The 13,821-nt window shown below is 38.0% G+C and overlaps 1 protein-coding gene across 1 annotated transcript in view; it reads left to right on the forward strand.

Annotated features, from left to right (window-relative positions):
- LOC126007254 (disintegrin and metalloproteinase domain-containing protein 32-like) overlaps nt 1-13,821 on the forward strand; it is a 161,531-nt gene that overhangs the window by 17,191 nt on the left and 130,519 nt on the right. The window contains 1 exon segment of the mRNA XM_049772711.1: nt 4,561-4,726. Within this exon segment, the coding sequence (XP_049628668.1) occupies nt 4,561-4,726 (166 nt within the window).

Consider the following 13,821-nt stretch of genomic DNA (forward strand, 5'->3'; position numbering starts at 1 on the left):
AATATATATGCATATTGTTTCTAGCAGCTTGTTTTGATAGAGTCTTTAGAGTCTTTAGGATTTTCTAGATATAGTACCATGCCATAATCAAATAAAATTAAACTTATTTTTCAATCTAGATGTTTCCAATATATTTTTATTGTCTAATTACTATGGAAAGGATTTCTAATACCATAGTCAATAATAGAGGTGAGAGTAAGAAACTGGGACTTGTGCCTGATCTTTAAGGGAAGGCACATTATATTCATTATTGAGTATGATGTTTGTTATGGGTTTGTAGTTAACTACAAACTATGTTAAAGTAAATTTTTTGGGGGGGCCACACACGGCGGTGCTCAGGGTTACTCCTGGCTGTCTGCTCAGAAATAGCTCCTGGCAGGCACAGGGGACCAGATGGGACACCAGGATTCGAACCAACCACCTTAGGTCCTGGATCAACTGCTTGCAAGGCAAACGCCGCTGTGCTATCTCTCCGGGCCCAGAAAGTAATTTTTTTTAACCTTCACTTTATTAAGCTATTTTTAATCATTAATAAGTGTTGGATCTAGACAAATATGTTCTGTTTCTTTTGATATGATTATAAAATTTTAAATTCCTTATATTGATGTGGTATATTACAGTAATTGACTTTTCATATATTAAACCATTTTTTACCTCTGAGTTAATATTATTTGGTCTTTTTTGATGCGTTGTTGGGTTTGGTTTGCTAGTAATTTTTTGAAGATGAACTTTTACTTCTATGTTTCTCAGGCAGGTCTACAATTTTATTTTCTTTGAACCACACCTAGTGGCACTCAAGGGTTACTCCAGGCTCTGTGCTCAGAAATCACTTGTGGCAGGCTCAGAGAACCATATGGGATTATCAGTGACTGAACCTGGGCTTGCCACATGCAAGGCAAATGTTCTACCCACTGTGCTGTTTCTCTGGTCTCAGGTCTACAATTTTCTTTTGTTGTGATGTCCCTGCTTTTGGTATCAGGGTAATATTTGCTCATAAAAGCTGCTTGTGAAGGTTTTGATATCTTCGGTTTTCTAAAAGGATTGGCATTAGGTCCTCTTTAATGTTTTAGTTTTTGACCATGCCAAAACATTAACAATGGGGATGGACTTTTGTATTAGGGGAGACTTTTTATTACAGTTTCAATTTCTTTGATAGTAATTATCTTATTCATTCAAGTGCTGTTTCCTCATGATTCAACCTTGCAAGTCATAGAAGTCCAAAATATAGTTAATTTCTTCTACGTTCTCCAGTTTCTTGCCAAAAATATTTTTCAAACTAGTCCTTAATTGTCTTATGTAACTCTGATTGGCACCCTCAACCTCTGCCCAGCAGTGACCAGTTGCCGTGAAGGAGACAAACTAACACAGAAGGAGACAAACACACACTGACTGTCCAAGATTTAAGGTTGCCTGGACAGCATTAGTGGTATCCTGGGCAGGTCATTTATTCAATACAGTACTTTCTACCTAAGCTTTAAAAAAAAAACATTGTTTTAATAATAGACATTAAACATATAGCTTTCAACTGTTACACAAAGAACAAGATTTGAAGTATTTCACATAGTCAATCAGCTGGCAAGCATATAAAAGTTTCTAAATTGTTTATGCTATTTTTTCTGGGGTGTGTTTTTACTTGCCTTGTTATCCTATTTTTTCCTGGGTGCACAAAAAACATTTTTATACTAAGTCCTAAAATGTTTTACCCTAGGGTAAAAACCCAACTTTGGGGTTTTTAGTTAGGGGGGATTATGTCCCACATCTGATGATCCTTTTATTTTCTGTGATGTCTGTTGTGATGTTTCTCTCTTCATTTCTGACAAGTCAATCTTGTTTATTTTTTCAAAGAACAGGCATTTGGTTTCATTGATCTTTTGAATTATTTTTATAGTTTTCATTTATTTAATTTCTGTTCCATTTTATTATTTTCTTCTGATTGTGTTGGTTTCTTTTGTTGTGTAAGCTGCTTCAGCTTTGCTGTTAGGTTATTTTTGCATCCTAAAGAAGGCTTGCATTCTTTGTACCATTCTCTTAAAGCTGCTTTTGCGCTCACCAATATATTCTGGGAGATTGTACATTTATTAATGTTTATTTTCAGGAATCTTTTTATTTACTCTTTGATCCATTGGTGGTTCCACTTTAAATTGTTCAATTTCCAAATATTTGAGTCTCCTCTTTTCTGTTTATGACTGATTTCCATTTTCAAAACCTAATAGCTTAAGTTGGATAGTTAAGGATGCAAGGAACTTAAGAGGATATTGATAAAAGTTATTGAAAAAAGAAGTCCTAGTTTCTCCTTGCCAGCAGTTGTAGCAGTCCCATTTTTGCCTGTTCCCAACCTGTCAAATTCAGATTGAAAGTATTGAACCAGAAGAGAAAGAGATTAAAAAAAAAAAACATGGCATTTAAAACTCTTCAAACCTTCAAGTACCTAGAAATAAATTTAACAAAAGATTAAAGACTTTTACCTGAAGAAGTACCAGACACTTTAGAAATAGAAAAGAACATTAGGAAATGAAAAAATATTCCATGCTCATGGATTAGAAGAATCAACATTATCATAAATAACATCCTCCCAAAAGTATTCTATAGATTCAATGCAGTCACCACCAAAATCCTGATGATATTATCAGGTCTTATAATGACCATTGATAAAATTTTTGTGGAACCATAAAGCCCCTAAATAAGAAATTGGGAAGCATTACCTTTATTGACTATATTGTAAATCAAACCAGACTGGTTCTAGAATAATATAGATAAAATGTCAGACTAATAGATTAGAATCGGTACTACTTTGACATCTAATTTGCTGTATTCCTAGGCAATGATAAATCCTTATATATATATGGACAGTTAATTTATAACAAAGAAGATGGGTTAATGAAGTGAAATAAAGATGATTTCTTTAACCAATGATGTTGAATATGTAGGTACATACAAAAATATGAGACTGGATTTAAATTTTATAACTAACAAAAACTAACTCAAAGTGGGTCAAAGAACTTAAGATTATATGAGAATCCATGAAATACTTTGAAAAAAAAAACAGAGAGAACACTCCAGGGTCTGGCCACCAAATTTAATTTCAATATGATTTCACTGGAAAGACAATAAAAGCAAAAATAATCAAATGGGACTACTTCAAATTAGAAGTTTCTGAATAAGCTGGAAACTGGTGTACTCTTGGGAATAAATGTAGAGTAGGCAAAGTTCCCATCCAGGCAAAACTTTAGCACCTGTACCCACACTTATAATAGCTACAAAGCCAATGGCCTAATTTTATCTTCTCTACAGAGACACCTAATCATACAAAACTCCAGATTTGTGGGTATTTGGGCTGAAATATTTAGGTTCTTCTCAGAGTGAATGCAGGCAACCTCCCCTTGTACTTCTGTACTTTCAGAAGCCCTGTCAACCATAGACATGTATAGCCACCACCCTGTCAGCCACAGAATCTGGTATTTCTGGAGAATATGCATAGCATTTCCAAAATTTTTTAATACTGACCCCCCAGTAGCAATACAGCAACTTTGATGTCAAAGTAGTATGGAAGCCATCTAAAGTTAACAAGCAAAACCAGTACCAATTAACGGCAAACAGCTTAGTAATAGCTTCAGACAATGGCTTTATGTATGATATAAATAAAAATTTCCACAACTTTTCTTTTTTGAGTTTTTTTCCAATAATTCCATTACTACTTAGTATTAAACAAGCAATATAAATAATTTTATGCCTTTCTAGGAAGCAAGCTTGTGCGTTTGTGGGAATCTGTAACAATGGTGAGAGGAATGTTATTAATGGTGGTAAGATTGGTGTTAGAAAATGGAATGCCAGAAATAAATGTATTATGAGCAACTATGTAAAACACAGTGTTTAAATTAAAAAATACAATGTAAATTATTTTTTGCATAGCAAAAAATAAAATAAACTCACAGGCTAAAATCAAAACATTATATTGAATGGTAGAAAATAATTGTGTAAAACACATTAAGTACATGGTCACTATCCAAAATATACCAATCACATACAATGATTGTCATCAACAAATCTAATAACCACATAAAATATGGGTAGAAGAAATAAACACTTGACTGTAGAGGACAGATGGTTGGCTAGCAGTCACATGAAAAAGCATTTATTGTCACTTATCAGAGAAATCCAAATTAAGATGAGAATGACATGCATCTAAAAGAATAGAAAGGAGGGTGTGGTGGACCAAACTATGCTAGTGGCAGTGTAGTGATAAAAAAAAAAGTATAGTTACATAGTGTTAATGTGTATACAGGTGCCTATATTTTTAATGTGTCTGGATGATATTCAGGGCTTCATAGTTGCAAATACCTATAGAAAGATAAGGTATAACACACCTAAGTAGTCAACAGAGAATTTGTAATTGTGAGTACCTACTGCTATTTTACTTAATTTGAAGAGCACTGGCAATTATCAGGAAATTTACAGTTGTATGCATTTTATGTGACTGTAACTTTGAGGTTGAAAATGGGGGAAGTCAGAGATTTCACAGTTGCTAGTAAAGCACATAAATTTCTTTTTTAATTTTTACAGAGGAATAATACAATTTAAAAATGTTTCATATGGAATAGAACCTCTAGAATCTGATACTGAATTCAAACATATCCTTTTCAAATTAAAAAATGACAACAAACATCCAGCTGCTATAAAAAATTACAAAGACACAGAACAAGGAACAATCTTGGGTTTACATTCACACGTGAGTTATATATATGTTTTGTTACTTTTAAGGCCAGTTACTGCTTTTATTAATTTATTTTAAAGTATTTTTATTAACCTGTTATACAATTAAGGAAATACTCCTTGAAAACACCCTTACCATTCTTCATTCAGTAATTACCTTTAATCTTTATCCCTTGTAACAATATTATAATTCCTAGTTTGTTTATGGCTTTTTAATTTAATTTTCTTTTTTGTATTTTAGCCACATCCAGCCACCTGAGGGCCTAGTTATGGTACTTAGAGGTCACTGCCAATATTGCTCAAGGACTTCATTGTATGGGGACCAAATTAGGGATCTTTTATATAAAACATATGCTCCAATCTTTTGGGATATCTCCCCAATAAGATTATGATTTTTCAGTTATATTAACATTGGTTTTGTAGTATTATATAGGTTTCATATGTAAAACATTAGAATTTGATACCTTTATGTTCTATATTGTGATCACCACTACAAATTTAGCTTTTATATCATTCATTCACTTCCCATAAAACATTAAAAAGTTCTTATATAGTTTTGTTTTGTTTTGTTTTGGGGTCATATCCAGAGATGCTCAGGGCTTACTCTTGGTGAAGTTGGAGACCCTATAGGATTCTAGGGATGAAACCCAGGTCAGCTATGTGCAAAGCAAATGCACATACCCATTGTACTATTGCTTTATATATTCCTTATCAAATCCATATAACTTGCTAAAGCTTAACTATTATTTAATGTAAACTCAAAAACTCCAATTTCTTCTTCATGTTATACATTATTTAATAAAATCAGCACTTATAAGGGTAAACTTATTTTTAAAATTATCTTCTTATGTAGTCCTTTTATTATGTATTTTTAGATTTACAATGTTTCAGCATCAATTCCTTCACCAGTGTCTATTTTTTAAATTTTTTTATTTATTTTTAATTATGTGAACAATGATGCAAAGAAAGAGGACAAGGTAAAGTTACAGTGAAAGGGCAATCACCCAAAAACAGAGTTCTCAGAAGAAATCCCCCTGCTGACACCTTAATTTTGATCTTACAGTCAAGGAACATTAAGAAAAATAAAACCGATGTCCCTCAAGTCCCCAGATTGCAGTACATTATAACATTTCTTAGCAGTACACCAAGCAATCTAAAGCCATAAAATTTATGTAACTCCTTAAGCTTGAAGGCATAGTACTTTTTAAATTTCCATGCACATGCATATTAGTTTAAGTTAACCTCAAAAGTTTAAGTGGGTTTTTTTTTTAAGGTTTAGAGTCAAAGGAGCACAGTAAAAACTATGTTAGAGTGGCAATTATCATTTGCATAGGCTCACCAAAATATGGGGGACATGGGAAGGAAAAGCCTTGGCCTAAATACGAGACCCTACCCTTGAAGTTTCCTGGCATAAGACCAACTCTAGGCTCCAGGCAAACTAGTTTGTCCAATCCTTGTCATTGTCTGTAGTGCCACTAGTTTTATTTTTCACACAGTCTCTGTTGTTGGTATCATGTTTCTGTATTGAAGATCCTGGAATCTGTATATCCTACATTGAAGTCAGGATGGTGCAGAGCATCCTCTAATTTCCACTCACAATTAAAGGGCAATGCAGAAAGTCCTGTTCAGTAAGCAGGTTATTGTTGTTGTTAAGTCTTCTCAGTGTTAAGGGAAGACTCTTTTGAGTAGATTGATGTCAGAGCAGCAGTAGGGTCTTCCCTTGTAGAGGATTGCTTCCAGGTGATGTTATAGACAACTTTGGATGTTTCATAGATGGCTTCCCTGGTTCTGGGGTGAATGGAGAATGCCCATTTTTCTGAGGCCTGTGCCAGGTCATTATGTCCATGTTCAGGGTGTAAGGTCCCATTGCACTACAAGATGTGTGTGTTCATATCTCTATTAGATAAGAACTTATTTGTATGTATAGTATTTTCCATTTTAATGTGCCTATGCAAACAAGGAATAATGCCACATGGCGTTATCAGCGCATATGGGGACGGCAAGAACAAGTCTAACAATCCCCGTGACTTGGTTCAAACATAAGCATTAAACTGAGGGACTCTTTTTTACCAAAATTCCTTATTAAACAGTTCACAAAGAGAAGAAAAGATAAAAAGTGGGGAAAATAAACAATCTGACACAAGACAGTGGACACAATTATCACCATTTAAGGAGATATTCAATAATAGCTATAGCGGTTGAGGGAATATATCTACAATATTCAAAGGAGATAAGCATGTCCCTTTTATATCATTAGAGATAGTCGGGAGGGGTGTGCTGAATCCTGGACACCCCTGTGGTCTGTGATATAGCCTTCTGGAAAATGACTCCCTGCAGTTTTATTGTAGAAAAATGCATTTGAGTGGGAATTAATCAAAAACTTAGTATGGTAGCAACCACAGTTACACAATGAAGGAAGGAAGAGGCCAAGAGCCCGCTGAGAGTAAACAAGTAGGAAAAGAGTACTGGTCTCCTCCCAGCTTGAGAGTCCATAGTCTCATTTTTCTTTTCAGTATATAAGGTATATAGTGCCCCCGCGTGGTTTTTAAAATGGAGATCAATGAGGAAAAAAATTACCAGTGAATGTTTCAACATACACCAGTGCTACATCGGCCCACCCTCCTCCCCATGCATCCTCCCCTTAGAGGCGAGAAAGAAAAGGGGGAAAGCAATAGGACCACTATAGAGTCCACCTGAGCCAGCACCCAGGAAAGTCCTGGAGTTCAGGGGATACAAGGGGATCGGCTGGGGGCCTGCCAGGCCTCCCAGCACCCCCCCCCCCGCCAAGCTAGGGAGAAGGCCTCCAGCATGAGGTGTCCCCTGACCCCATACCTGGGAAGAGCTGGCCTCCCGAATCAGAGACAATTGGAAGCCAGATTATCTGCCCGGCTCCTCCCAGTGCTCCTCCTCCCTAGAGTAGGGAGAGGGGAAGCCTAGGGCCCCTAAAAGGTCTCACCTGAATCCCACTTTGGGCCACCTGAGCTGGCACCCAGGAAAGGCCTGGAGTCCAGGGGAGAAATAGGGGATTGGCTGGAGGCCTGCCAGGCCTCCCAGCAGCCCCCAAGCTAGGGAGAAGGCCTCCGGCATGGGGTGTCCCCTAACCCCCTACCTGGGAAGAGCTGGCCTCCCAGATCAGAGAAGCCAGATTATCTGCCTGGCTCCTCCCAGTGCTCCTCCTCCCTAGAGTAGGGAGGGGAGGGAAGCCTAGGGCCCCAAATGGTCTCACCTGAATTCCACTTCGGGCCACCTGAGCTGGCACCCAGGAAAGGCTTGCAGTCCAGGGGAAAAATAGGGAATCTGCTGAGGGTCTGCCAGGCCTCCCAGCACCCCAAGCTAGGGAGAAGGCCTCTGGTGTGGGGTGTCCCCTAACCCCCACCAGTGTCCATTTTTAAGCCATCAATGCTATCCCATCTCATTTATGTCCCGCCAGTCTGCTTCAACAAGAGGCACAATTTTTAAAATATAAAAATTTACACAGTGGTTTACATTACTGTTACTGATAGGGTTTTATATATATAACTCTTTACCACCTCCCTTTTATGATTGATTTGCTTTCCTCCACTATAGACTTTTCCAGTCACCATTACACCCAATCACCATTCTTCAGTCTCCTCAAGGGGCTTGTTCCCAAATTTAATACCTTTTCTCATATTCTTTGTTTCTATTGTATTTGGATATTTATTATCCCACCATTGCATTTTTTATATCCTGCCTATGTGAGAGAACATTCTTCACTCAGCATAATACACTTCAGGTCCCTCCATGTATCAGCAAATTAAATGAATTTATGACTGGGTAGACTCTATTGTGTATATGTACTATAGTTTCTTTATCCAATTTCTTTATCAGTTATTATTGGGTTGTTACCAGATTTTGGTTATTGTAGATAGTGCTGCAAATGTCTTCTCCCTTTTGTCATTTTATTTTGTAAATAAATATATGCAGAAACTATAATTTTATGAAGCTTCAGTTATTTTGTGTAAATAGCTATATAAATGTTTTACAAATGTATATGATACATTCATTGTTCTTAGTACATATTCTCCTCATCCTCAATCAAGTGATAGTACCTTTGCCCTCAAACAATAAAGAAAATACATAATGGGCCGGAGAGATATCATGGAGGTAAGGCATTTGCCTTTCATGCAGAAGGACGGTGGTTCGAATCCCGGCATCCCATATGATCCCCTGTGCCTGCCAGGGATGATTTCTGAGCATAGAGCCAGGAGTAACCCTGAGCACTGCCAGATGTGACCCCCACTCCCCAAAAGAAGAAAAAAGAAAATACATAATAATTTAACTTGGTTTGTGAACAAAAACAGCTAATTTTTTAAATTTTCTTTTGTATCTAATTATGACTAACTGATAAAATTATAGGTATTGACATGTGAACAACTGTAATATGTATAATATCAATTTAATTTCAAAGGATGCAGGCATATTCTTTTTTAATTTTAGCAGGTGCATAAACAAGTTACTATGTCATAATTCTTAAGCTTGAAGAGATGCACAAGGAGATGCCATTTATAGCAGAAAAATAGGTTAGAATGAACATTGTTCCCACACAATTACAAAGCTGAATCCTTGCCCCTTTTTAGAGAGGGAAATAATTTTCAGTATTATTTAATCCACTATTATTTTAGTATGTGCTGTATCTTTAAATTCTATATCTTAAATAATATATAACACTGGGCTCTTAAAAATAGAACAGCCATTAAGGCACTTGCCTTGCATATAGCTGAGTTGAGTTTGATCCCTGTCACCCTATATAAGCCTTGAGCCCTGCCAGGAGTAATCCCAGAGTACAGAGCTTGTACAAAGCCTTGACCACTGTTGGGTGTGACCCTCCTTCAAAATAATACAGAACTTTAATGAACTATATACATATAGTTATTGAAGTCTTTAAGTCATTGGCAGAAGGTTTAGTAAACTCTTGTTGATAGCTGATCATTCTGTTATTTCATATGTTTCTGATCATTAAGTGATGTCAATTACATATTGGTATCTAAACTGGTGTGTCCTTATGAGGATTACAGTACTAAACAAATAAAGTTGTACAGTGGCTGAAAATGCAGCCATGTGGTCCAGGAATTCAAACCACTATTGCTGCAAGTGTTTTAATGGCTCTTGTGAGTGTGGTTATGACTTCCAGATCTCTTGGAAGTATGAGACAGCAGTTAGGGGGAGAGTGCTCACACTCACTCCAAAAAATGTACTGGTGCTATCAGCCCAACTACCATCATACCTGGAGTTTAAATTGATATCTCTGCAGATGAGTGGTAAAGCAGGGCTATAGGCAAAGAGTGACTATGGATGATGGATACAGGAGGCATGTCTTTGGCAGGGTGGGTGCTTGGCCTGCCCTCTCTTCTAGACATTGCTAGTTTTCAGCTGTGTGACCCATGTGTCCATGATTTTCTTTTGCCCAGTACATAGATGGCAACTGCATATTCTGCATTGTGATTTTGGGTTCCTAGGGTATATTCCTAGGAGTGATATTGCTGGATCATATGGAAGCACAGTTTCTAGTTTGTTGAGGAATATTTATATTGTTTTCAAATGGACCTGTCTGCATTCCCACCAGCAGAAAAAGAAAGTCCCTTTCTCTCTGTATCCATCCAGCACTGTATGTTCTGTTTTTTTTTTTCTGTGATATGTGCTAATCTCTGTGTTGTGAGATTATATCTCATTGCTGTTTTTATTTGCATTTCTCTGATGATTAGTGAAGTGGAACATTTTTTCATTACCTTTTGACTACCTGTATATATTTATATATAATATATATACATATATATGTATATATATGAATTAGTTTTTGGTCCACACTCAGGGGATTACTCTGGTTCTGCACTCAGAAATTACTCTTTGCAGGTTCAGGACATATGGGATACAGGGACTTGAACCTGGGTTCGTCCATATCGGTCTGTATGCCAAGGCAAACACCCTATCGCTGTGCTATCTCTCTGCCTGGCTGCCTGTATTTCTTCTTGTGAGGATAATGTCTGTTCATATTCTTTTCCCACTTCAGATGGGATTAGATTTTTTTCTTGTAAAGTTCTATCAGTGCCTTGTATATCTTAGATATTAAACCCTTATCTGGATTGGTATTGTGTGAATAGTCTCTACCATTCCAAGCGTGGCCTTTTTATCTCAGGTCACTGTTACTTTGAGGTGCAGAAGCTTCTCAGTTTAATATAGTTCCATTTGTTTATCTTTGCTTCCACTTGTTTGGCCAGTGGTGCTTCATCCTTGAAGATGCCTTTAGCTTCAATGTTGTCGGTATGTTCTACCTATGAAAAATAATGCTACTTTTTGACAACATATAACTTGGAGGATATCATGCAATTTGAAACAGCCAGTTGGTGCAAAAATATTGATCTCAGGGGCTGGAGAGATAGCAGGAGGGTAGGGCATTTGCCTTGCAAGCAGAAGGACAATGGTTCGAACCTCGGCATCCCATATGGGCCCACGAGCCTAGCCAGGAGCAACCAGGAGAGAGCCAGGATTAACCCCTGAGTGCTGCCGGGTGTGACTCCCCCCCAAAAAAAAAAAATCATCTCCTCTTTATTTGTTCAATTAACTTAAATGGTGAAACTTTTTATTAATTTTTTGATTTAATTTAGTACATATTGTCCAGGGTTTATTTATCTATAATTGAGTTTTAGGCATACTATGTTCTAGCACCAGTCCCTCCACTGCAGAATACTGCAGTTATCTGCAAGGCTGTGCAATTACCCTGTGGAGGTCCAAAGCTGCCACGGTTGCAGAGGCCCAAGACTGCAAGGACTGCATGCTGCAAGGCTTGCAGGGACATATGGAGCCGGGCTGTTGAGTGGGGTGAGGTGCCCATCCAGAGATGCCAATATGTAGTGACCTGCCCGGGAAAGAGAAAGGAGAGAGGAGAGAGGAGAGAGGAGAGAGGAGAGAGAGGAGAGAGAGGATGGGGGGAGAGAGAGAGGAGGGAGAGGGGTGGGAGAGAGAGAAGGGACGGAGAGGGAGAGGGGAGGGAGAGGGAGAGGGGGGGAGAGGGAGAGGGGAGAGAGAGGGAGAGGGGAGGGAGACAGAGAGGGGAGAGGGAGGGAGAGGGGAAAGGGAGGGGGAGGGAGAGCGGGGAGGGAGGGAGAGGGGGAGGGAGGGAGGGAGAGAGGGGAGGGAGGGATAGGGAGAGGGAAGGGAGGGGGGAAGGGAGGGAGGGAGAGGGGGGAAGGGAGAGAGGGGAGGGAGGGAGAGAGAGGAGAGAGTGAGAGAGAGGAGAGAGGACAGAGAAACAAAGAGAATGAAGGAGAGAACGAGAGAGAGAAAAACAGAATGAGAGGGGGGTGAGAGAGAGAGAGGAGGGAAAGAGAGAGAGAAACCAAGTATCTTTTTATTTCAGCCTAAAGTCTGAAGTCTGGCACTGCCCAGGGTTTTCTGAGAGGGGTAGGTAGAAATTCACTGGCCAGAGGGCCAAGGGAGTCCTGTAGATACCGGCTTGAGAGAAAGAGAGGGATTGATAAGAGCAGGCAGCATCTCACTGATACTTTATCTCCGCACATCTACCCCTCACCTCCTGCTTCCAGCTATCAGTTTTTTTTTATACCCTGCATTATAGGGGGGCATGTCCAAAAGATTTGTCCAGGGGCATTCCAATCTCCAAGGGCATGTCCAGTCCAATTGTCATTGTGTTGTCCAAGGGGCATGTCCAAGTCCAATTATAATTACATTAACACTCCACAAGTGCCAACTTTCCTCTTTTAGTGTCTTCAGATTGCTTACTAATCACCCAATCTCCCTCCCTCCCTCCCTCCCTCTTTCCCTTCCTCCCTTCCCCCCCTCCCCACATATACACATATCCTACACCACACACCTTTGATTCTGTTGACAGCCACATTTAAAAATTGTGGTGGTTGTGGTTTGGATATTCATGCTTTCATTGTTATTAATCCTGCATTTTGGATACATATATAATAATTTGCTCTACATAAATGGGTAAAAACTCTTAAATAGAGGAATAAGAATTATCAGTTTTATAGACGCTGGGGACAAAAAATAATGAGGAAAAGCTATATAAAGTTCAAGTTATGGGATATTTAGTAAATATTATTATTAAAATAGTTACTAACACTTAGCTGTAATTAAGTTTATTAGAGGAACATCTCACATTGTTCTTATCACACATATAAATTTATGTAGTAGAATTTGAGGGGTATAGCTATGTTAGCTTGAGACAACAGCACTTAAACACAATTAATTTACAATGTGACATTGATATGAACATCAAGTCATATCATCAGGTACATAAAGTTTTTTTTATTTTCTGGGGCCCGGAGAGATAGTACAGCGGCAATTTGCCTTGCAAGCAGCCGATCCAGGACCAAAGGTGGTTGGTTCGAATCCCGTGTCCCATATGGTCCCCCGTGCCTGCCAGGAGCTATTTCTGAGCAGACAGCCAGGAGTAACCCCTGAGCACCAGCCAGGTGCGGCCCAAAAACCCCACCCAAATCTTTTTTTTTTAATTTTCAGTTATGCCTTAATAAAAGTGAACACAGGACTCCAACATTTTAGAATAAGTACTTAAAAGTTTCATGTTTTAAATGTACTATTTTTCTTTTTTAGATAGGTAAGAATCAACTCTGGAACTAATCCTCTCTATCTAGTAAACCATATATAGTGGTGGATAAAGCTTGGTATGTATAATCTCTTTTTATTTAAATTCAAATATTTGATGTAAACATATTAATAACTATGTAGAATGAACATAAACTATTCTTTTTATTTATTAAACATACATACTTTATATTTTCAAGAACTTAAATATTTTAAAAACATTTCTATTATAACACCATGATTTAACCAAGTAGTTTATAATAAAATTGTTTTAGGCATTCAATGTTCTAACACCAATTCCCACCATCAGTGTGACCTTCTCTCCACCAGTCTCCATTTCCTATCACCCAAACCTAACCCCTAAGCAAGCAAAAACACTTCATATTTTCTTGTTACAACAGAAAGGCAAATGGATTACAACCCAAAAATAAATCAATAAAGTTCATTTTTTGATAGTTATATGTCATGATTGCATTATTGTCGAAGGATTTTACTGGGCTGGTTGATGCTAATTGAACCTTCTAT

This window comes from Suncus etruscus, chromosome 4 (genome assembly GCF_024139225.1).
Source record: "Suncus etruscus isolate mSunEtr1 chromosome 4, mSunEtr1.pri.cur, whole genome shotgun sequence".
In the NCBI taxonomy this organism is placed as follows: Eukaryota; Metazoa; Chordata; class Mammalia; order Eulipotyphla; family Soricidae; genus Suncus; species Suncus etruscus.